General features: G+C 37.0%; 1 protein-coding gene across 5 annotated transcripts in view; it reads left to right on the plus strand.

Annotated features, from left to right (window-relative positions):
• LOC150078471 (rho GTPase-activating protein 45-like) overlaps positions 1-25,728 on the plus strand; it is a 492,654-nt gene that overhangs the window by 335,849 nt on the left and 131,077 nt on the right. For all 5 annotated transcript variants that reach the window (XM_090385482.1, XM_090385485.1, XM_090385486.1 and 2 more), the window contains 2 exons: positions 9,472-9,608; positions 9,726-9,899. In XM_090385482.1, coding sequence (XP_090241608.1) covers positions 9,472-9,608; positions 9,726-9,899 — 311 coding nt within the window. The remainder of the gene's footprint in view (positions 1-9,471; positions 9,609-9,725; positions 9,900-25,728) is intronic.

The raw sequence follows: 25,728 nt of genomic DNA on the forward strand, positions 1-25,728 counted from the left end.
TCCACCGCCCTGCCCATGGTGTCCTGGCAATAATTTATCAAACATTTGCTTGTAGAAATATATCTGAAAGGCACTGAGTGGAGAAAGTAAAATAAATTAAGACTAAATTTTCACTGTTATAAATGATTTCAGATCCAAGAGCCATCAGATGTCAGCTGTCCAGTTAATACTTTTATGAGGAGGAGGATTCAAATAGATATTTTATTTTATATTATTATTTATTTTAATTTTATTATTATTATTTATTTTATTTTATTTTTTTTTTTTTGGCTGGTGCAGCAAAATTTCAGTCTTTGTTGCACCATATGGCTAATACTAAATTGAAATTACAGGGAAAGAGGCTTACACTGGATTGTAGAAATTTTTCTTTTATCCAATGAGCTTAATTACCAGACTAAATTACCCCCATTGGTGGTTGAGGCAGATAGCTTGAGGAAATTCAAAGGTTAGCTGAACAGGTACTTGTTTAACTAGAAATCTCGAGGAACTCTCTGCCTATCCTACAGGTTCAGGATTGCGATTTTCTGGAGTTCATTGTAGGTGTTCCCTGGGAAATCTCTTACTTCTAGGCTATTATGTAGGGTCTTTGCCACCATACCGGTGGTTTATATAATGATCGGGATGGTCGTTACATGTTGCATATGCCACATCTCTTTAATCTCCTGTCTTGGTTTGTGTATTTCCTGATTTTTTTTTCTCATGGATTTTCTGGTGATTGCCAGTGTTAGGCAGTGCTATGTGAATCAGATAGGTAGCCTTTTCCTTCTTGCCCACAAGGATTATGTCCGGTCTGCACAATAGACCAGACATAACCCATAATTGTGTTATCCATTATTATGGCATGGTCCAGTACAGCTTGTAGGTTGGGTTCTCTAGTACTGCCTGGGTTCATACTTGCAGTACAGTACATTTTCTTCAATCAACTGGTATTTACTTCTTTGGTCAATTGGTTGTATTATCCTGGCTACCTGGTCGTGTCTACAAGTGTATTCAGTCTGGGTGATCACCTTGCATCCTGCAGTGATGTGTTGGATTGTTTCTGAGGCCAGGTGGCATTGTCAACATCTGACACTCCAGACACCTTGGCAACGTATTTTCTGTAGTTTCTGGTGTTGATTACCTGGCCTTGGATGACGAGCATGATTCCTTCAGTCTCGGGGAAGTGCATACCACTTGTGAGCCATGCATTGGAAGCAATTTTATCTATATGATCTTGAGGGAGGTCATTGTAGTGTCTGCCACGGAGTGTCTTCTTTACCCATCTTTCTAGCTTTGTTTGTGCCATCTGGGTGGGAGGGGAATCCTCACTTAAGTTCAGTGGGGTATACAGCTTGTCTATCATCCTTATGGCCTGGTAGAATGCTGCTGTGTGTTTCTGGACGTAATCCTTCAAGTTAGCAATCACCGTTTTCTGTTGCTTGATGAGGTCTATCAGGCCCCTTCTTCCTTTCTGAGCTATTGTCAGTCTCTCCACGGATGACTTCAGGTGTTGTTGGCTGTTCTTGGTCATCACTGTCCTTGTCTTTCTCATGATATCCTCCAGCTCAGTGTTAGCCCAATCTATGATCCCCCAAAGGAGTATGTTAATACTGGGACTGCATGGGTGTTTATGGCTTTAACTATGTTCCCTCTGTTCAGCTTTGCTTTCAGAAGGCTTATAATTCTCTGATGGTATTTTTTCGGTCAGGCAGGCTTTAATTTCCTTGTGCTGTAATTGATGAGCCTGCATCATCCCCAAATATTTGTAGGCCTCTCCCTTTGCCATGGTTTCGATCTCTTTACTAGTCTGCAGTTGGTAGTTTCGGTTGACTAATTTTCCCTGGTGCAATCCATGGGTCTTGCATTTTTCTAGACCAAATTCCATCCTAATATCATTGCTGAATTCTTCTGTGATCCACAGGAGTTGCTTGAGTTGCTTCTCAGTTCCCACGTAGACCATGATGTCATCCATGTACATCAGATTTATTATTATTATTATTATCTCTTTCTTCTCCTGATGGGTTTATCCTCCATCCCACAGTGGGTACTGGTATAATTATTACAACCTTTTTCTCTATTGGGATGGTTGTTGTTCCATATGCCACATTACTTTGACTTCTTGTGTTATGTCTACGTGCTTCCTGATTTTTTTCTTTGTTGGTTTTCTGGAGATTGCTATTGGTGGGTACTGCTATGTTGATCAGGTAGGTAGCCATTTACTCCTTGTCAATGAGGGTTATGTCTGATTCTGTTGTGTGGGATTGTCTTGTCCATTATTATGGCACAGTTTCAGTATAGTTTGTGAGCAGGGGTCTCTTCTAGTAGGGCCTGAAGTTCATACTTACAGTATGATACACTTTCTTTGATCAACTGGTAGCTTCTGATGTGTTCTTCTGGTGACCTGGTTGTGTCTGTGAATGTACTCCATAGACTGATTGCCCTGCATCCCTCAGTGATGTTTTGGTTTGTTTCTGTGGCCAGGTGGCATCGCCAACTTGTACCATATGTTATTCTTGATATCATTGGAGAATATTGAGCTGACGGAAACAGATAAGTTTTTAAAAATATTTTGCTGTTTTATTTACCTAATTAACATATTAAATTGTATTCTATATATAGCTTTATAGCCCTTTTACTTTATTTTTAAACTTAACTAGAGATTTTATAAGTTACTGCTTAGTATGTGTACAACCTCTTTATCAGTGATTTGGTGCAAATATTATATCTTGTAACTTTATAACGTAGTGCGTGGTAAGAAATTCTAGTGTCTTAATTGTCGTAAATAGGTTGCTTACTCAAACACTGTCATCAATTTAGTAGATTTATTTGATAACTGTTTTCTACAACAGCATGTTAGAGAGGCAACAAGAGAGAGAGAGAGAGAGAGAGAGAGAGAGAGAGAGAGAGAGAGAGAGCAGTGCTCTTCTGATTATCAGTGGTGATTCTTCACAAATTAAGAATTTGCAGATAAAAACACTAGGTGACAGTGATCACAGAGTATTGATGGGAATTTACTTAAAGATGTAACTGTCATCAAGGGTAAGGGAAAGGCTATTTGTGTTTGTAAAGAGATTACAGTGGTCTCAGATAGTTTTTAAATTCTTTACATTTGGAATGTAATTTCAGATTGAGGAAAGTCGGTTGTAGGATGTGTGAAAATTTGCCTTTAGTCAGTGGGTGGTTGATTGCTGGAACAAACTTCCATCTGTCGCTTAAATAGATTCAAGGCAGAACTCAACAAACATTTGGAGCTAGTGGATGGGTGAAATGAGAAGGGTTTTTTTTTTTTTTTTTGGCTGATGCTGTATAAGCTTGCATCATATGCCTTTACTAATGCTGATGATATCAAAATTACTGTTTTTTTGCATCCAGTTCCTTAGTATCCAATCAAATTGGCCAGACAAGATCTCCCCTTAACAAACCCATGCTGTGTCAACTATTACTGCAGTCTTGTCTAGATGATCCTGCACTACTTCTTTAACCAGTGACTCCATTATTTTCCCTGGAATAGAACTAACAGGTCTATAATTATTTGCATCACCCTTTGAACTCCCTTTGTGAATTATAGATACATTTGCACATCTCTAGTCCATGGGGACCTGCCCTGAATCTAAGGATGCTCATATAATTATGGCTAAGGGTTTGCTTACTTCCCTTGCTGCCTCCTTCAATATAACTGGATTGATTCCATCCACCCCATCTGCCTTTTTTATGTTTATCTTCAACAATTTCTGCTACACTTTGCCCACAGTTATTACAAAATAATTTATCTCACTGCCAGAGTTTAATATACCTCTGGCATTCTCCTCTCTGTATAACTCCTCATGTATAAATGTAGATGCAGAACACTCATTCAGTTTGTCAGCTATCTGAGCAGGATCATCAACAGTCAAACCATCAATATCAAGTGGACCAATCTGATTCATCCCTTCCTTCTAGAGTTTACATAAGTAAAGAAGTCTTTGTTGTTTTTCTTTGCATCCTTTGCCAAGTTTTCTCATAATCAGTATTTGCTTGCCTAACCTCCTTTGTATCCTTTGCCAAGTTTTCTCATAATCAGTATTTGCTTGCCTAACCTCCTTTGTAACTTGATTACAGACTAGCTTATATCTGCCATAGTCTTCTGTGTCACCTGATAATTTATATGCATTCCATGAATTTTTCTTCTGTGCCACAAGCCTCTTTAGTTCATCTGACATCCATTTAGGTCTAAATCTTGAACAGTATTTCTTAGTTGAAATGAAAAGCCTAGTAGCTTCCAAGGTTAATTCCTTGAAGTGTTCCCATTTAGAATTCGCCGTTTTTAACATCATCAGTTGATCACACTGTATAGAATTTAAAAACTCTCTGAGACCACTATAGTTACCCTTACAAAAGCAAAAACCTTCCCTTTACTCTTGATGGTAGTTACATCTTTAAGTAAATCCTACATCAGTACACTGTGATCACTGTCATCTAGTAGTCCCTTTATCTGCAAATTCTTAATGCATGAATAATCACTGCTGATAATCAGATCAAGAGTATTACTCCCTCTGGTTGCCCCTCGAATATGTTGCTGTAGTAAACAATAAATCCAAAAATCTTGCTAGCGTGCAAGTGACCAACCCACAAGTTCCAGTGAATATCTGGAAAGTTAAAATCCCCCATTAGAAGACATTCAGATTTACTGGCCCACTCTATTTCTCTGTAAAAATAATAAGATAAGTATACCTCAATATAGTACGTAGAACATTTCCGTATGATACTCACCAGAAATTAAAACAAAAATTTAATTTCTGGAGAGTATCATATGGAAAATTTAATTTCTTTAATTTGTTACTCTAATGTAAGATTTAAAATCTTACATTAGTGTAACAAATAATTAAAAATCAATTTAATATAATTAAAAATCAATTTAACGCAATTAAAAATAAGAAAATTAATTAAAAGAATTTAAGGAAAAAATTGCAAAACGGTTTTCCTTCTTGAAGCTGACAATGCTTTTTGACCATATGTCACGATCACAGGAACGAAAATCAATTTTCATTTTAATTTTTGTTTTAATTTCTGGAGAGTATCTTATTGAAGTGTTCTACATACTATATTGAGGTAAACTTCTCTTATTATTTTAAAAATATTGATATAAACGTAGAACGTATTGAGCATTACAGTTCTGGTTCACACTACTCTATTTCTCTGTACAGTTTTTCGTTGTACCCAGAGTCATTAGGCCTATAACACACTTCTACTCTCAATTTTGCTTCTCCATTGCTTATGTCACACCAAACTGACTCAACATTGCACTCTCCACTAATACCCACTGGATGCACTCCTTAGATTTTATGTGTTTCGTAACTAACAGCATCATCCCTCCTCCCTTCCTATCCTGTCTATCCTTTCTATACACATTGTACTCCCCAAATTCCAGTTGTCCATTCCTTATATCTGGGTGACACCACGTCTCTGCTATCCCAACAATATCCGCCTTTGATGTCTTGACCAGCACTTCAAATTCATCAAATTTATTTACTATACTTCTAGCATTGGTGTACATGCAAGTATACATGCACCTGTTCTTACTCTCAGTTACCTTAACTCAACCCATGTATTTACTTGTTCCATGCTGACTCTCAGCAGTTCTTTGAATCACCAGCAAATTGCTCTCTAAGCTGCTGCTCATTCCAATAGAAGCAGTGCAAGAATCACTTTTGCCTCTGCCTATGGTTACTGTTGATCTTTTAGAGTTGTGAATTCACCCAAAACTAGCAGTTTTCTGACCAACCTAACACTGCCTCGTAGCATCAAATATTCATGCATCCTTTCTATTGAAGTGTATCCCATCCTTGTTGAAGCAGTCTCTCCTATTAGCAAGCAGAGACCATGCTGAAAAAATTCTACACCATGAGCCTTGCACAATCTCTCCAGGGCCAAATTGATTGACAAAGGCTCTCATCATATATCCTTCCTATCGTGTCTGGGCAGAATTGCAGACACTCTCAAATTTAACCCTAACTCGCGACTTTTTTTTACATTAACCTCTACTTGTTAAGTAAATCTGCAGATCTCTTACTCTTAAGGCCATTAGTGCCAACATGTTCAACAGTATCACCTTTTGTGCCCTTAAAAGATGGTATCTGCTCTACAACATCATCAACTTTTCCCCCTGGCAGACGTACCCAGTCCTGTTCCACCTATCCTTTTTGCATAATATATCCCCAGTCTCCCTGACAATAGAGTCACTGACAATAACTAGCTCATGTGGGACTAGTGCATTCTGCCTTGGAGATTGCCGCTGCGCTGCCTGATGCACAGGAGTGAGCTCTGACATTCAATCCACTTCTTCAAGGGCATCTACCCTACGTCTACATTCATATACATGAAGAATTCTTTAGAGGGGGGATGCAAGAATATTTATCAATGCTATTGATGAAGGTATATCAGGCTTAGTGTCGAAGTTTGCAGGTGATACAAAGGTTGGCAGGGTTGTTAATGACAGTAATGGCAGCAACAGGATCTAGATAATTTGGGCAGATGGGCTAAGAAGTGGCAACTGAAGTTTAACCTTGACAAATGCAAAGTACTGTATACCAACTGTGTGGTACTACACTTAAGGTGGTAGAAAATGAAAAAGACCTGGGAGTAATTGTGCAGTCAGATATGAAGTTTTCTGAGCAATGCAGACAGGCTGCCAGGGCAGGTCATGGGGTTTTGTCAATAATATATAGGGATTTTGCTAGCAGGGAAAAGGAGGTGATTGTCCCTCTGTATAAGGCAATGGTCAGGCCACGCCTTGAGTACTGCGTACAGGTCTGGAGGCCTCATTTTAGGAAGGATGTAGATTTGCTTGAGCATGTACAGAGAAGGGCAACAAGATTGGTGAGGGGAATGAAGGGATCCTCTTACCAAGAGAGGCTTAAGTTCTACAAATTGCAGTGGCTGGAGACTAGGCAACTGTGCGGTGATCTGATTGAGATGTATAAGGCCTTGAGTGGATTGTGCACGCTGAATTCTGATGGGATCCTTCCACTTGTTCAGATTAAGAACCTAAGGGGGCATAAATTCAAATTAAGAAAAGACAGATGTAGAATAGATGTGCGTAAATTTGCCTTTAGCCAGCGGGTGGTTAATTGCTGGAACAAACTTCCATCTGTGTTGTGGAAGTTGATAGGTTAAATAAATTTTAGGAGGAACTGGACAGGCATTTGGAGGGAATGGTGTGATTTTTTTTTTTTTTTTTTTTTTTTGGCTGATGCTGCATAAACTCATACACTTGCTTTCTTGCATCACATGCTACTACTACTACTACTACTACTACTAAGAGGGAAGTGTAATAGTAATTGTTGAAGTTAAACATAAGAAAGGCACATGGTGAGGCTGGGATCTCTCTAATTATATTAATGAAGGAAGCAAATGAGGTATTGAAACCCTTAGCCACGATTATGAGAGCATCTTTGGATTCATGGAAGGTTCTATAGAGATGTGCAAATGTATCCCCAAACAAAGGGGGGAAGGGGAAGGGGAAGATCAATGAGTGACATGAGTAATTACAAACCTGTTAGCTTTACTTCCATTCCAGGGAAAATAATGGTCACTGGTTAAGGGAGTAAAGCAGGATTTTATAGAGAGAAGTGCAGTTATACTTCAGTCGCAGCATGGGTTTGTTAAGTGGCTCTCTTGTCTGACCAATTTGGTTGGGTACTATGATACAGTGAAAAAGGAACTGGATGCATAATATAATTTGGATTTCAGGAAAACAGTTTGATACTGTTAACAGAAAAGACTGCTATACAAATTGGAGCAGTGTGACATTAAAGGCAAGTTGCTACTATGGATAAAGGGATGATTTAGTATGAGAAGATCGAGAGTGGTTATCAATAGACACTGCTCTTCCTGGAGGAATCTTATTAGTGGAGTGTCCCCAGGGTTCAGCTCTGGGCCCATTTTTGTTTTCCTTATTTATTAATGATATTGATGATGGTATATCAGGCTTAATTCCAAAGTTTGCAGAACAAAGTTTGACCAGGTGGTTAATGACAGTAATGAAAATAAAACAAGATAAAACAACAACATATAAAAATTAGGCAGATGAGCTGAAAAATGGCAATTGCAATTTAACAATGACAGATGCAAGTTACTGCATATGAGTATTAGTAATCCCACAGTGCAACATATCAACTGTTTGATACTACACTTAGGGTAGTGGAAAATGAAACGGCCCTTGGGCTAATTGTGCAGTCTGATATGAAGTTCTCTGATCAGTGCAGATGGGCTGCCAAGACAGCTCATGGGGTTGTGTCAATGATATGCAGGAATAAGGAGGTTATTATCTTGTTGTATAAGGCAATGGTAAGGCCACATCTTGAGTATTGCATACAGGTCTGTAGGCCTCATTTCTGGAAGGATGTAGAACTGTTGGAATGGGTACAGAGAAGGGCAATGAGAGTGATGAGGTTAACAAAGGAATGGTCCTACCAAGAAACACTTAATTTCTGCAAATTTAGAAAAAAATTAGGCACCTGCGAAATGATCTGATTATGGTGTTTAAGGCTTTGAATGGCCTGAGTAAATTCAGTGTTGATGGGTTTCTTCCTCTTTCTGAGACTATGTGCAAGAGGGAATTTAAATTCAAATTGAAGAAGCTTGGTTGCAGAATAGATGTATGGAAGTTTGCCTTCAGCTAGAATTGCTGGAACAGGTTTCCATCCATTATGGAAGTGGATAGTTTAAATATTACTAGTACTAACTCAAAAACTATTTTCAGAAATTAAAAAGAAAGTTGTCACCAGTTAGATTCTGCACTGCTGTCTTTTTAACATCTGGGGGTTTCCCCAAAACAGGGTTAAATATATTTTCATTGAATGTGCTCTATCATTATCATTCTTTTAGAATTGCTTTATAAATTCCAGTTCCTGCTTAACTCGCATGAATCTCTAAAAGTATTATTGGAAATAATGCCAATTTAGCAAAGGATTTTTACACATCTGAAATGAGCTTATATGCCCATTTATAAATCTGTTTTTTCTATATACTGATCATCACTCCAATACAATTTGTCAAGCACAGTTTTCCCATAATAACCCTTATACTATTTAATGCTCACACTAAGAATAACAGCCGCATACCGACTGTGAAATGTAAGCATTTTTAGACGAAGACTCCAATATTTTCGAAGTTACAAATTTGATTTTGGTATGCTGCTCAGTATTATGTTGTCATATCAATGCTCAAAAGCCATAATGCAATAATTGAACATTTAATGTGACTGGCTAACTATCAACTTCTAAACCTGTCAGTTCTACCTGCATACAAATTCCAGATAAGCATATTGGACATAAACATGCTATCTTTTGCTCTCTCCCATCTAAAGATTTGTTATAATGTGCTTTCAGAATTTTTTTGAATGTATCTTGATCAATTTATACTTTATATTAGCACTGATCTGAAAAGTGAAAATTCCCCAGTGTTTGATACAATGTGAATGAAATATATTTAGATTTAGTTTTTATATTACAGTGGATGCATTTATGTCAAGAAATAAACAGTCCATTTCAAAAGCTGCCGATACTCATACTTTCCGAAAATTAAAAACTCCTTCACGTTGTAAAGAATGTGATTCATATGTATATTTCCCTGGGATAGAATGTTCTGAGGTAAGGCTCTGAGGTTTAACTGTCATTCAGTTAAACAATTTTGTTTGAAAAAATCATATTGCCTCATTGTGAAATATAACATTCTTTCATACAAAGAACTGATCAACTTTCTTTCAGTGTGGTCTTGCAAGCCATAAAAAATGTTTAGAAACTTTAGCCATTCAATGTGGACGCAAGCCCCTTCCTCACAAAATGACAACTTTTGGGGTGGAGCTGACAAAAGGAAATAATGTTCCTTTCATCATTATCAAATGTGTTAGCGAAGTTGAGAAGAGAGGATTCTGCATAAAAGCAAGTGCTAATTTTCTGATTATAATTTTAAATTTGTTATTTATTTCAAGGTAAAATCAATGATTAAAATATGTGATATTAGAATCAGTAGTTAATGTTAGATCAGTATTAGTATTGGTAATATATATATATATATATATATATATATACATATTTATATATACATATATATATATATTTATATACATATTTATATACATATTTTTATACATATATATATATTTATATATATATATATATATTTATATATATATATATTTATATACATATTTATATACATATTTATATACATATATATATATTTATATATATATTATATGCCCACTATGTTTTAATACACTTTGATTACCTATATAGTACCAATTATACTCTTACAATAGTAATTTGATTGCAGATGGATGTAATGTTCAATCTACAATTGATAGCATTAATCTGATCTGACATACCTTTAATATCTACTCCAATATTTCATAATAGATTAAATATATATATAGTAAGTCAAAGTCAGGTGTGCTGTTGTTGTTGTTATTTGGTTTTTAGGAGCATTAGCAACTAAGGCCATATTGCTCCGGGGATATGCGGTGGTCATTCCCTGACCTTTCCGCATCCTCCGTATTTTGGTGGTCACGGGCTCGAACCCCGGTCTAATCAAGAAGCGTGTGCTATGCACTGCTGCTCCTGCCCACCTGGCTACAGAGGTGCCATCAGGTGTACAACATTAATGCTATTGTCTAAGGGGCAATTAGGCTTTATATGTGCAAGAAATTATATTAGTCAATTTTATTATATGGTATCTATCAGTAGGGAATTAGGTGTATAAGGACCAAACTAACAAGTTAGTAAAAGAAAACTAGCCTTAGTATGGAAGGCCTAGCCTTCCATACTAAAGCTAGTTTTATATTATTTTTATTTTATTTCTAATTATATGTTTATATTTAGGGTATAGCAATGTAAACCAACACATGCTGTCTTAGCCTTTATAGGTTCTTTTGGCCACATGGCCCGCTGAGTACTTTTATGCTAATGTTTTAATACACTTTGAATATCTATATAATACCAATTATACTCTTACAATAGTAATTATATATATATATTATCCCATTCCAATAATTTATCCAAATTGTCCTTAAATTTATGCCAACTACCCACCTCAACAACGCTTGGTTAGAATTTTTTTTCCCATAAATTCATTACACTTTGGTTAAATGTAAATTTTTGCACAGCATTTGTTTCCAGTTGAAATTTATTCCCCCTTGTGTGTGTGTCATACAAGAAGGCATAAAGATGACATCAGCGTTTAGTTTACTTAACCTATTAAAACCGTATACATTTCAGTTAGGTGGTAACACAGGAGCCTAGTTTCCAAAGACTACAATTTACAGAATCCCAGTCTTTCTTCTTAAGAATATCCTTTTGTGCTCCTCCCCACCCTAACTGGATTGGTTTCAAATCTTCTGATCCCATTGTTTGCTTAGATCATATCAATGAAATTATTCACGTAATGGTGAAATCTTTTAATCCACATTCTACATTAAAATTTCATCCTTTATGTAAACTTTTAGTTTTCTAATAAATGTGATAAGGCTGTTTAACATAAGAGTGTTGCATCTCTCAAGTGGCTTACATCCAAATCTTCAGCTTTATTTTCTGCTTAAAGTAAAGCTCACAACAGTTGTAAAACAGTCCTTAATAAAAACAAATTAATCAAAATCACACTTGGTTTTGAACAGGATAAGAGTAGAAAACTTGCTTCCTGTTTAAATGTAGCTGAGCATTCTGGTTTCTTTCCAAAGCTATTGGCCATGACTTCTATTCATCTATTCCCACCTCTCTTGCAGTCCGATGGTTCAATTACATCCTCACATAAAGATAAAGATAAATGACTAGCATCCTACTTTTCTTCTTACTATAGTTTTGATAACTAGATAAACCACATCCTACCATACCTTGTATGCTCCAATCGGTGCCTTCTATAGTCTTCTGACAGAATGTTAAAAGACTTCTGAGTAATCTTGATGTCGAGAAAGATCCAGGTCCTGATGACATTTCTCCACTTGTTCTCGAAACCTGTGCTCTGAGCTTACTCCTATTCCAAGTTACCTTATTACACTTTCTAATTTCACCAGTGTTTTTCCTTCTCCTTGGAAATTTTTTCATATCCAGCCAGTTCCTAAAATGGATGATAAATCCCTCACAACCAGTTAGCACCCAATCACATTTACCTCGACTATTTCCAAAGTACTGTAGAAATCCATCAACCACCAACTCTTAAACTATCTCAGAACCTTTCATCTGATTAATGATAGCCAGTATTGATTTTGGATGTGTCAATCCACTGGTGATATATTGGAAAGGTTTGGTAAAACTCAAACAAAGGGTTTTGATCAAGTTTGGCATAAAAGTCTTTTAAACAAGCTCTAATGTTATAGAATTCTGAACTATATTTTTGCATTTGGATATCCAGTTTTCTTTCTTTCTTTATATATTATCAATCTTTTTACACTGACTGAAATCCTATCAATAGTTTTGTTGATGATGGACACTACAGTCCACCTTCTATTGAGAAACCTTGTCCTGCATAAATAGCTTCAACTTCTCAAGTGTTCTTCACCAGTTCCTTAAATTTTGACCCAGGTAATTCTCCATTTGGGTAAAGAAAACATAATTAACTCTAAATCCTTCTAAAACTCGATCCTGTCTTATTTTTTGCAAAAATGAGTCTACTTCTCTTATTCCCATTTTTAATGACACTTAGATTTTCAGAAAAGATCATAAATCTCTACTAGGAATTAACCTAAATTAATCTCTCTCTCTCTCTTATGGTAAGCACATCACAAATATTGTTTCCTCTGCATCACTAAAACTTGTTTCTCATTTTCATTCTTGGCTATTCATTTCTTCTAAACAAATGCTCTCTCTGTACAAATGTCAAAATCTGCCCTACTTTGGAATATTGTTCCATCTGGGGTGGTATCCCCAAAATTTCTCTCAAGCTTTTAGGCTCCATTCAAATAAGGACAGTCAGGTTAATTAATTGCCCATTTCTTACAAGTTTCTCAACTTTTAGTCTCATAGATGTTCAGTTTATGCTACATGCTTTTTCTTTGATACTTCCATGGGTACTTTTCTTCTGTAATTTCCCCTACTCTTGTCCAACCCAGTACCATGTGCTGCAACTGATCAGTGTCCATTCACTGTCCACATCCAATCTTACAGAACCAACTTTGTCTTTTATCCCTTCTGCTTCTGTTTTCTTAGGATAACTTCCTTAGCATGTATTTCCTGAAAATTATAATCTACAGAAATCCAGTGTCAAATTTGATGTCAACAAGTATCTTCTGCCTTCTCATCTTTCAACCCATGCATGGTATTAAGTATTATAGGTTCCAATAGCGTTCATGTTTGGGGTTTCCATAAAAAATAAAAAAAAAGAGCCATTTTTCTAGGCTATCTGCTTAGTTTATCTAGAATTACATGTTGCTACTATGACAATATATGTATTACATAAAATTTATAGAACGCCACACTACAGTATTAATTATATGCCCAAAGACCTTGTGAACAGAAAATACCAAAGTAGCATACCTTGTAGCATTAGCCACTCGCAAAACTAGATAGCGTAAGGTTTAACAGAAAACTAGATAGCGAGTATAGTAGTATCAATTAATCAGTAAAATTTATTAATCTTATTAAATGTCATTGTCAATTGAATTGTACTTTTTTAACTAAATAAATATAGCGACCTAGTTATTACAAACATAACATCATAAATTAATACATATAAGTTGACAGGGGATAAGAAAGTAATATAATGTAACTTGGAGATAATATTCAATACCGAAATACATATATATATATATATATATATATATATATATATATATGTATATATATATATATATATATGTGTTATAACTGCATTGGGATATAGGTTTAGGGTTATATTTTATATTGGATTTTTATTGAACTTTAATAGAAATCATGACTCAGACCAGAGCAGCAAAGCAAAAGGCTCAAACTAGTGGAAGTGCTATGGCTCAGGGGAGAACTGAGGTGGGGGGGGCGGTTGTCCTCTGAATCACAGTCTATTGAAATGCACTGCTTGTTTGATGTTTGTGGAGCCATCAGGAATGGGACATGATATTGCGAAGGGGAACGTCTTTGTGTGTGCGCGATGTAAGGAGTGCAAGGAAATCAGGTGCCAACTCTGCATTGTTATGGGCTTATACGAGAGCTTGAAGGATAGGGTGGATGCCCTTGAAGGATTTAAATTGAGGGGCCCATCAAGCTCCCAGCTGCCCACATCAATGCCAGAGCTTGCACTTGAGTCATTCTTATGTACTACCGATTGCAAAACCTGGTAAAGATCATTCGGTTCCTCAAAATTACAGACCGATATCCCTTACCAGCTGTCTCAGCAAAACTCTCAAGAAAATGATATATCGCCATCTCACTTGGTTCCTCGAGTCTCAAAACTTTACAAATAACAACCAATTTGGATTCTGGAAAAGCCGATCTTCATTGGATCTCATGATCAAAGCCGAGACAAATATCAGAAATGCTTTCATCAAAAAGGAACATCTCATCATGATCTGTCTTGACGTTGAGAAAGCCTTTGACACTATGTTGCGTTTTGGCACCTTAAAGGATCTACATTCTCTTGGCCTGAGAGATAATTTACCATATTTTATCCAAAATTTCCTTCAACGGAGATCCTTTCAAGGTCATTATCGGGGAACCCTCTCTAAAATCTTTATCCAAGAAGAAGGAATTCCACAAGGGTCTGTTCTCAGCGTTACCTTGTTTGCAATGAGAATGAATCATATAATTGAACTTATTCCGAAAACTGTGAATTCATACCTTTTCGCAGACGATCTCTCAATTTCTTGTCATTCTCAAAACATGCATTACATTGAACGCCAACTTCAAATATCAATGAATCGCATCCTGACATGGATGACACAAAATGGTTATAGAAATCTACTGCCATTCACTTCTGCTCCAGACGCAATATGCATCCTGAACCCGAGCTGCACTTGAATAACCATCCTCTTCCCATAGCTAATTGTATTCATCTACTAGGATTGTTCTTTGACAATAATTTAAATTTCCAAAAGCACATTGAACATCTCCGGACTACTTGTCAAAAAAAACTGAACATACTCAGAGTCTTATCAGCCACAACATGGGGAGCAGATCGTTACAGTCTGCTTCATTTATATAGAACCATAATCAGATCACGACTGGACTACGGCATGCCTGTCTTCGATTCTGATAGGGAGAACGCTTTATCTCGCCTCAACCCTATTCAACATTCAGCTCTCAGAACAGCACTAGGTGCATTCAGAACATCTCCAGTGCAAAGTTTTTATGTTGAAGCTCGTGAACCTCCCCTAAATATCAGGAGAAAGATGCTGCTCCTGAATTATGCAACCAAGATCCAAAGCCAGATGACCCATCCTAATTGGTCAATACTTTATAATCCACAGTTTACGGCCTTCTATAGAAACAAACCACAGTCAGTTCGGCCTGCTGGTATTAGGCTAAAACAACTAGCAGAAGATTGGGATATACACTTCAATAAAATCTTACAAGATCCTATAGATCCCAACCCTCCATGGTCTGTCATCATGCCATCTTGTGACAGTTATTTCCACCAGTGGGGTAAACACTCTCTATCAGATATTAAAATCAAAAAGATACACATAGTGCATACTCAACGTTATCCTGACTTCGCTAAAATTTATACAGATGGATCAAAGTCTGAGAGTGGATCAGGCGCAGCAGTAGTACTCCCTGATACTATCATTTCTCTATCTCTCCCAACAGAGTGCAGTAGTTATACGACTGAATTATATGCCATAAAGCTTGCTATAGAAAATATTTTCCATATGTCAATTCAAAAGAGCTTAATATACACAGACTCGCAGAGTTCCTTATTAGCCTTGCAAAACAACTCCCCGTCTACTCACCCTCTATTAAGGCTCATTAGAACAGAGTTGATATGTCTGAGAGAGAATCAACAAAAGGTTATTTTCTGCAGGATACCTGACCATACCGGAATACCAGGAAATGAAATTGGGGAGCAGATCGCTCCCCAATTTCATTTCCTGGTATTCCAGTATGGTCCTTTCTATTTACTTCTGGAATGTACTCGGTATCATAATACTCGATTAACGTCATTCAGTTCTCTGGCAATAGTCACTTAGCCATATCATAGGCAAAAAATCAAATCTCACAGAATTCTTCTCCTTCCTAAAACAAATAGGATGGTATAGCTGTTTCTAACTGCTTCTAAGTGCAATATGGCCTAAGTAGCCATTGCACTTAAAACCCCATCAAGAACAACAACAAAAGCTTGCACTTGAACTTCACGCAACACAGAGGCAACCCTCAAGGAAGAATGCGCTGGTCCTAAAGGAACTAGTTGTTGTTGTTGTTGTAGGTGACTCTGTTGTTAGGGTAACGGGCAACATATTGTGCAAAAAGGATAGATGGAACAGGACTAGGGTATGTCTGCCAGGGGCAAAGATTGATGATGTTGTAGGGCAGATATCATCCTTTAAGAGCACAAAGGGTGATGTCATTGTACATGTTGGCACTAATGATATTAAGAGTAGGAGACCGGCAGAATTACTTAACAAGTACAAGACAATGCTGAAAAAAAGCCATGAGTTAGGGTTGAATTTGAAAGTGTCTGCAATTCTGCCAGACACGAGAGGAGGGAATATATGATGAGAGCCTTGTCAATCAAATCGGCCCTGGAGAGATTGTGCAATCTCTCCAGAGCCGAATTGGGGAGAATTTTTCACACTCAAGGGGTAGAATTTTTCTCAGCCTGGTCTGTGCTTGTTAACAGGAGAGACTCCTTCTACGGGGACGGGATACACTTAAATAGAAAGGGCGCAAGAATATTTGCTGATGCCATCGAGGCAGAGTTGAGTGGGTCGGAAAACTGCTAGCTTGGGGGGATACATAGACTAATAGATTAACAGTAGCTGCCTGCAGAGGTAAAAGTGATTCTTGCACTTCTATTGAAATGCAATTGAGCAGCAGCCTGGAAAGCAAGGCAATGGGAAATTCCAGGACTGCTGGGAGTCATAGTGGAACAAGTAAATACATGGACTGTGTTAGGGTAACTAGGAGTAGAAGCAGGTGCATGTGTACTTGCATTTACACCAATGCTAGGAGTATAGTTAATTAATTTGATGAGCTCGAAGTGCTAGTCAAGACATAAAAGGCAAATATTGTTGGGATATCAGAGACACAAGCATAAGCAGTGCCTAATGAAGGGGAGTACAATGTGTACAGAAAGGATAGACAGGACAGGAAAGGAGGAGGGGTTATGCTGTTAGTTAAGAAACACAAAATCTAAGGAAGTGCATCCAATTGATGTTGGTGGACAATGCAGTGTTGCATCTGTTTGGTGTGACATAAGCACTGGGAAAGGAAAAATGAGAGTAGGTGTGTGTTATAGGCCTAATGAATCTGATTATGAGCAATTGTGCAGAAAAATAGAGTGGGCCAGTAAATTAGAGTGTCTTATAATGGGGGATTTCAATTTCCCAGATATTGATTGGAATTTGTGGGTTGGTCACTCACACACTAGCAAGGCTTTTGTGGATTTATTGGATGATTGTTTTCTACAGCAGCATGTTCGGGAGGCAATTAGAGGTTGTAATACTCTTGATCTGATTATCAGTAATGATTCTTCATGCATCGAGAATCTGCAGATAAAGGAACCACTAGGTGGCAGTGAACACAGTCCCCTGAAGTGGGATTTACTCAAAGAGGTAATTACCATCAAGGGTAAAGAGGAGGGTTTTTGCTTTCGTAAAGGTGACTACGGTGGTCTAAGACAATATTTAAATTCTATACGGTGGAACCAAACTGATGATATTACGAACAGCAAATTCAAAATGGGAAGCATTCAAAGAATTATTCTGGAAGCTACTAGGCTTTTCATACCAACAAGGAAATATTGTTCAAGATTTAAGCCTAAATGGATATCAGATGAACTAATTAGACATGTGACAGAGAAGAAAAATGCATGGAATATATATAAATTAACATGTGACACAGAAGCCTATGATAGATGTAAGCTGGTCTGTAACCAAGTTAAAAAGGAGGTTAGGCAGGCGAAGGCAGATTACGAGACATCTTTGGCAAAGGATGCAAAGAAAAACAGCAAAGAGTTCTTTACTTATGTAAACTCTAGAAGGAAGGGGATGAATCAGATTGGTCCACTTATTATCGATGGTTTAACTGTCGATGATCCTGCTTAGGTAGCTAACAAACTAAATGAATATTTTGCATCAACATTCACACATGAGAAGTTATTCAGGGAGGGGAATATCAGAGGTGTATTCAACTCTGGCAGTAAGCTTGAGAATCTTGTAATAACTGAGAGTAAAGTGGAGGAGAAATTGTTGAAGATAAACACAAATATGGCACATGGGGTGGATGGAATCTATCCAGTTATATTAAAGGAGGCAGCAAAGGAAGTAAGCAAACTCTTAACCATAATTATGAGAGCTTCCCTGGACTCGGGGGAGGTACCCATGAACTGGATATGTGCAAATGTGACCCCAATCCACAAAGGATGATCAAAGGGAGAAACAGGTAATTACAGACCTGTTAGTTTAACTTCTGTTCCAAGGAAATTAATGGAGGCACTGGTTAAAGAAGCACTGCAGGATCATCTATACGAGACTTCAGTTATAGCTCGGACACAGCATGGGTTTGTTAAGGGGAAGTCTTGTCTGATTAATTTGATTGGATACTATAATGTAGTCACAAAGAAACTGGATGCAAAGAATAACTTTGATATCATATATTTTGATCTTAGAAAAGCCTTTGATACTGTTGCACATGAAAACTGCTGCACAAATTGGAGCAGTGTGGCATTGGAGGCAAATTGCTGCTATGGATAAAGGGATGGTTGAGTGGGAGAAGACAGAGAGTGGTAATTAGTAAACACTGCTCTTCGTGGACTAATGTTATTAGTGGAGTCCCTCGGGGTTCAGTGTTGGGTCCATTGTTGTTTTCTGTATTTATAAATGATATTGATGATGGTATATCAGGCTTAATGTCCAAGTTTGCAGATGATACAAAGGTTGGCAGGATTATTAATGACACTAATGACAGTACACTGCTGCAACAGGATCTAAAAAAGTTGAGCAGATGGGCTGCTCCACTTTTGGAGAAGTGGCAAATGAAGTTTAACATTGAAAAATGTAAAGTTCCACATATGGGAAGCAGTAATCCCAGAGTAATGTATCAACTCTGTGGTACCACACTGACAGTGGTAGAGAATGAAAAGGACCTGGGGGTAATTGTGCAGGCAGATATGAAGTTTTCTGAGTAGTGCATACAGTCTGCAAGAGTAGTCCATGGTGTCTTGTCAATGATATAAAGGAATTTTTCTAGCAGGGATAAGAAGGTGATTATCCCCTTGTATAAGGCAATGGTGAGACCACACCTTGAGTACTGTATAAATTTCTGGAGGCCTCATTTTAAGAAGGATGTAGAGCTGTTGGAATGAGTACAGAGAAGGGCAACAAGATTAGTGAACGGAACAAAGGGATGCTCTTACGAATAAAGGCTTGCAAATTACAGTGTCTGGAGACTAGGCACCTGGGAGGTGATCTGATTGAGGTGTATAAAGCCTTGAATGGTTTGAGCATGCTCAATGATGATGGGAATTCTTCCTCTTGCTCAGAATAATCGCCTGAGAGGGCATAAATTGAAATTGAGGAAAGACGGTTGTAGGATAGATGTGCGGAAGTTTGCCTTTAGCCAGCGGGTGGTTGATTGCTGGAACAAACTTCCATCTGTCGTAGAAATTGATAGCTTAAATAGATTCAGAACTTGACAAACATTTGGAGCAAGTGGATGGGTGCAATAAGGGATTTTTTTTTTTTTTTTTTTGGCTGATGGTATATAAGCTTGCTTTCTTGCATCATGTGCCTTTGCTAATGCTAATACTCTGCCTATCTTTGTGTTATTAGTAAACTTTGACATTAAACTTGAAATCTTTAGTATTAGTAGGTCAAATGATGTTAGAAAGTAAGCTTATACAGCATCAGCCAAAAAATAAAAAAAAAAATCCTTCTTCCTATTTTACCTATGCATCCACTCCAATAGTTTATCTAGTTCTTCCTTGAATTTATTCAGGCTATCCACTTCCACAACATCAGACAGAAGTTTGTTCTAGCAATAAACCATTCTTCCTCAGTTTGAATTTATGCCCCTCATGTGGTAGTCTGAGAAAGAGAAAGAATCCCATCGGCATTGAGCTTGTTCAATCCAATCCATTCAAAGCTTTAAACACCTCAATCAGGTCACCTCACAGGTGCCTAGTCTCCAGATGCTGCAGTTTGCAGAACTGAAGTGTTTCTTGGTAAGAGCACCCCTTTATTTCCCTCACCAATCTCATTGTTTTTCTTAAGAAACAAGAAGGGGATCCAATATCAACCCATGTGGAATCACACTCATTATATTATCCTATGAAGAGCAATGTCCATTTATAACCATACTTTGTCTCCTACATTTATAACCATTCTTTGTCTCCTACTTATTTTATCCATAGTTATTTGGCCCTAATGCAACATTGTTCCAATTTCTACATTATACATGTGATGCAGTATTAAAGGCTTTACTAAAATCTAAGTGTATGATGTCAAAATTATTTTTTGAATTCATTTCATTTGTAACAACCTTGTGGTAGATAATCAGATTGATGAGTCATGATCTCCCTTTAACAGGCCTATGCTGTGATTCCCAATGGCTGTACTCCTATCAAGATGATCCTGCATTCTTTAATTGTTGATGCCATTATTTTCCCTTGCCCAAATTTAACTTATAATGTAGTATTCTTGGGAATTGTAAATAATTGATCAGATAACCAGCACGCACAAATCAAACATTTCGTACCTGTGAACTCATGGTCTGGTCCGTTTTAACGCATGGGCTTACCCAGCGGACACTGGTGGCCTCACTTGTTGATCTTAACTAATTTTTTAAAAGACCCTCTGTCCCATACGTTACATTGCTGTCGGAAGCACCACAAACACGGAACATAAATGATATAAAAATAATGTTTTTGGCTTTCTTTAAATAGTTTAAAGTGCCGAAAATATTAATATTTAGAAAAATAATTAACAAATTTAATTCTTGCTTATGATTATAAATTAATAATATATATATATATATATATAATTATATATTATCTCTCTATACGTTAAAAAAAGTTTTACTTCTAGTGATATTTATTCAAGCCAATGGGAGAAGAGGGCGAGGCAATTATGTCACTACAAATGCAATTAATTATTGACAACTGCCTCCATAACATTCAACAACCTTGTGCACGTGCTTCCTTGTCTAACATTTGATGTTCCATTGTAACTTTTTTGTATATTAATGAATATTGTTTGCAGTATTTGTAAATATACAAAAAACATTACAACGGAACATTAATGGAATATTTATAAACTATACAAATATGTCCTTTAAATGTTTTAATTCTGCTCTTTCAGATGTAACAATATTCCTCATGTATTATGGAACCTGAAACAAAAGACCTTTTCCTAAGTGACCTATGTAAACGCAGGTAAATAATTACATAGTGATATTTATTCGACCTTCAAAATGCCGTGCACTACAAATGCACAGGTAAATAATTACATAGGTTATTTCCTGATTAGATATCGATCAGTGTGTATCGACAAGTGTGTCTTTTACGTAGAAAAGATTTGACTTACTCCATATATCTCTACATTTTACATAGAAAAGCATGCGCAGGGGTGGGCGAAGCCCCCTAGTATATATTATTAATATATATATATATTATGTAATTATAATTTTTAAGTGTCCCCTACGCTCCATGCAAATCTTCTTACATGGTGATGGAGCATAGTTTCGAGTAGCTCTTTTAATACATAGGGTTAGGAATGCGACTAAGAGAGAGACCCAGAAAACAATTAAAACAAAATTTAAACTGAATAGGGGCCACATTTGAAAATTTGTCAGGAGCCTTGAGAGTTCTTAAACCGGCCCTGCCCATGGTGGCCCTCTGAAATTTCAATAAATTATTATATATATATATATAATACTCAAACATTATTATTATTATTATTAGCCATATGGTGAAAGGAAGCCTGAGGCTTATGCTGCACCAGCCAAAAAAAAATTCTGAGTTACCCTGAGAGAGAGAGAGAGAGAGTCAGAAGTAAGTAAAAGGAAATCACCAAGAAAGAGAAGAATGATGATATCTCAGGACTCTGGGTGTGCCAAGCCCATACTCACCAGATGTGAGCCCCTGGGGTTTCAAGTGATATACTACACTATAATAATCCAAAAAGTTTTCCAAAACCATTTCGATAGACAACATAAATGGTAAGTATTACTCTATCAAGAGAAGCCAGTTTACTGTAGATTGCTATAGTATTCATTTTCTTGACTCATATAGTAAATGTAACTAAACCTAGACACAACCACTCTCAAAATGTTGTCTTTAAGTTGTTATGCACCTTTATCATAATTAGTATAATTGCTAGTGTCACTTCCAGAAGTATTCTAGCTGGATAGTGCATAGAGGATTTTGGGTTGCATCTATAACCTCTTGTTGGTTGTGGAAGCAGTGGCCTCATAAATGTTTCATTTTCAGGAAAAGAAAAATCATGTGGTGAGAAGTCAGTTGAGTAAGAGGATATGTGGTAACACCAGAAGTATTGTGTTTACCAAGTTCTTGTTGCATGAGAAATGATGTTTTTTTTTGGTATTTTTTAAATCATGGCAGATGAGGAATTCACATCACTGACTTGGAGGTTTCCAAGTCTTGATATGGAACAAGATACCATATCTTGTTCCTAGCAGTGATGGACTCTAGGAACTACAGATCATCAATTTTATCATCCACTCATTACATTGATAATTGATAAGCATTTGAGTCACCGCATGCTCAGCAATCCAATACATATAAAAAGCATTGCTTAAAATTCAATGACAGGCTTCTATATGGAATGTTTAAAGCTTCTACAAATTTATCAACAGTCATATAGCAGTTCTGACTCATGACTTATCCAGCCGTTTCAATTTTTTTTTGGCATACATACAGTTAAATGTTTTCCAAGATGGTCATCAGCTGCTAAATTTTCTCTTCCCTCTTTTATTCTGATATCATTCAAACATGGTAATATGAGATGAAGAATCCCATTTTAAACCTGATGCATTATTTCCAGTGTTTCTGAAGAAAATTTCCCCCTAAGCACTGGCAAATTTTGATGTTTACACAATGTTCCAATGACATTTTTCACAATTAGAAATCATAATAAAATGTATACAATTCAAACGCACACGGCAATACAACATGAAAGACTAACAGCAATACTGAATGACTAACAAACTTCTATACATTTAACTTTTGCAATTTTACAACAGCAATTGACTGATATGCTGTGCAGCTAGTCTAGGACCTTCATTTTATATTGTATATAAAATTTCATTCATTCAAAAGGACCTTCATTGTATATAACAGATTGTCCCTGTAGAACGTCTGTCTATAGGATTTTATTTAGTTTTTGCATTGGTTGTTTTATTGCTGGTAGCCCACTTGACACAATTCCTTTATCTGTTTTCTATTTTTATGCAAGCTCAAGGTCACACTTGGCAAATTTTGGTATTGTTTTTTATAGTTACTTTGAAGCATGATTTCCTTAGCATATTTGTAATGAATTTGGCTTTAGCATTACAATTAGAATGACCAAAAGATGCAAGAAAGCAGACCTATTCTACATTTGCCAACTATGATAAACTCCCTGCCTTTGCCACATTAGGAAGTAATTTATTCCATTGTTTTACAGCACACTCCCCAAAGGTAAACTTGAGATCCATTCTTTAATACTCTCTCTGGTTATTGTCTCACCTACTAGTGAGAACACCATTCATTTTAATTATCTCCTTTCATAGATAAATGAAATGAAAAACAAATAAAGACCTTATACACCTCAGTGTTATTAAGAGTAGGAGAGTGGCACTATTACTTAACAAGTACAGATCAATGTTGAAAAAAAGCCGTGAGTTAGGGTTGAATTTGAAAGCATCTGCAATTCTGCCCAAACACGATAGGAGGGAGTATATGATGAGAGCCTTGTTGATCAATTCAGCCCTGGAGAGATTGTGCAAGGCACAAGGGGTAGAATTTTTCTCAGCCTGATCCGTGCTTCTTAACAGGAGAGACTGCTTCTGCAGGTTGGGGGGGATACATGAGCTAATAGAGACTCCTAGCTTGGGGGGGGGATACATGGGCTAATAGATTAACAGTAGCTGCTGGCAGAAGTGAAAGTGATTCTTGCACTGCTTCTTTTGCTGAAACAAGGAGCAGGAGATTTCAGAGACTGCTGGGAGTCATTACAGAACAAGTAAATACATGGGCTGTATTAGGGTTGTTAAGAATAGGAACAGGTGCATGTATACTTGTGTATACACCAGTGCTTGGAGTTTGGTAAATAAATTTGATGAATTTGAGGTGTTGGTCAAAACATCAAAGGCAGATGTTGTTGGGATATCTGAGACGTGGTGTCACACAGATATAAGGAATGCAGAAATGGAATTTGGGGAGTAAAATGTTTAGAGGAAGGATAGGGATGGGAGGAGGGATTATGCTATTAGTTAAGAAACACATAAAATCCAAGGAAGTACTATCAGTCGAAATCAGTGGACAGAGCAATGTCGAGCCAGTTTGTTGTGAATTAGCACTGGGAAAGCAAAATTGAGAATACGAGTGTGTTATAGACATAATGACTCTGATGAGTATAATAAATAAGTGTACAGTGAAATACAGTGGGCCAGTAAATCAGAGTGTCTTATAATGTAGGATTTTAATTTCCCATATATTGACTGGAATTTGTGGGTTGGTCACTCACACACTAGCAAGGATTTTGTGAATTTATTGGATGATTGTTTTCTACAGCAGCATGTTTGGGAGGCAACTAGAGAGAGAGTAATCCTCTTGATCTGATTATCAGTAGTGATTCTTCATGCACTAAGAATCTGCAAATAAAGGAGCCACTAGGTGGCAGTGATGGCAGTATGCTGAAGTAACATTTACTCAAAGAGGTAACTATCATCAGGGGTAAAGGGAAGGGTTATTGCTTTCGTAAAGGTGACTACGATAGTCTGAGACAGCATTTAAATTCTATACAGTGGGACCAATTGATGATGTTACCAACTGCAAATTCAAAATGGGAAGCATTCAAAGAATTAATCTTGGAAGCTACTAGGCTTTTCATACCAACTAAGAAATATTGTTGAAGGTTTAGGCCTAAATGAATATCAGATGAACTAATGAGGCTTGAGGCAGAAAAGAAAAATGCGTGGATACATACCAATTAGCAGGTGATACAGAAGCCTAGGGCAGATATAAGCTAGTTTATAATCAAGTTACAAAGGAAGTTAGGCAATCGAAGGGTGATTACAAGAAATCCTTGCAAAGAAAAACAGCAAAGAATTCTTTACTTATGTAAACTCTAGAATGAAGGGGATGAATCAGATTGGTCCACTTGATATCGATGGTTCGACTGTTGATGATCCTGCTCAGATACCTAGCAAACTAAATGAGTGTTTTGCATCTACATTCGCACATGAGGAGTTATTCAGGGAGGGAAATGGCAGAGGTGAATTAAAATCTGGCAGTGATTTTGTAATAACTGAGAGAAAAGTGGAGGAAAATTGTCGAAGATAAACATAATATTATATTAAAGGAGGCAGCAAAGGAAGTAAGGAAACTCTTAACCATAATTATGAGAGCTTCCTTGGACTCAGGGCAGAT

Source organism: Mastigoproctus giganteus, chromosome 11 (assembly GCF_048544385.1).
Source record: "Mastigoproctus giganteus isolate SK-2022 chromosome 11, ASM4854438v1, whole genome shotgun sequence".
In the NCBI taxonomy this organism is placed as follows: Eukaryota; Metazoa; Arthropoda; class Arachnida; order Uropygi; family Thelyphonidae; genus Mastigoproctus; species Mastigoproctus giganteus.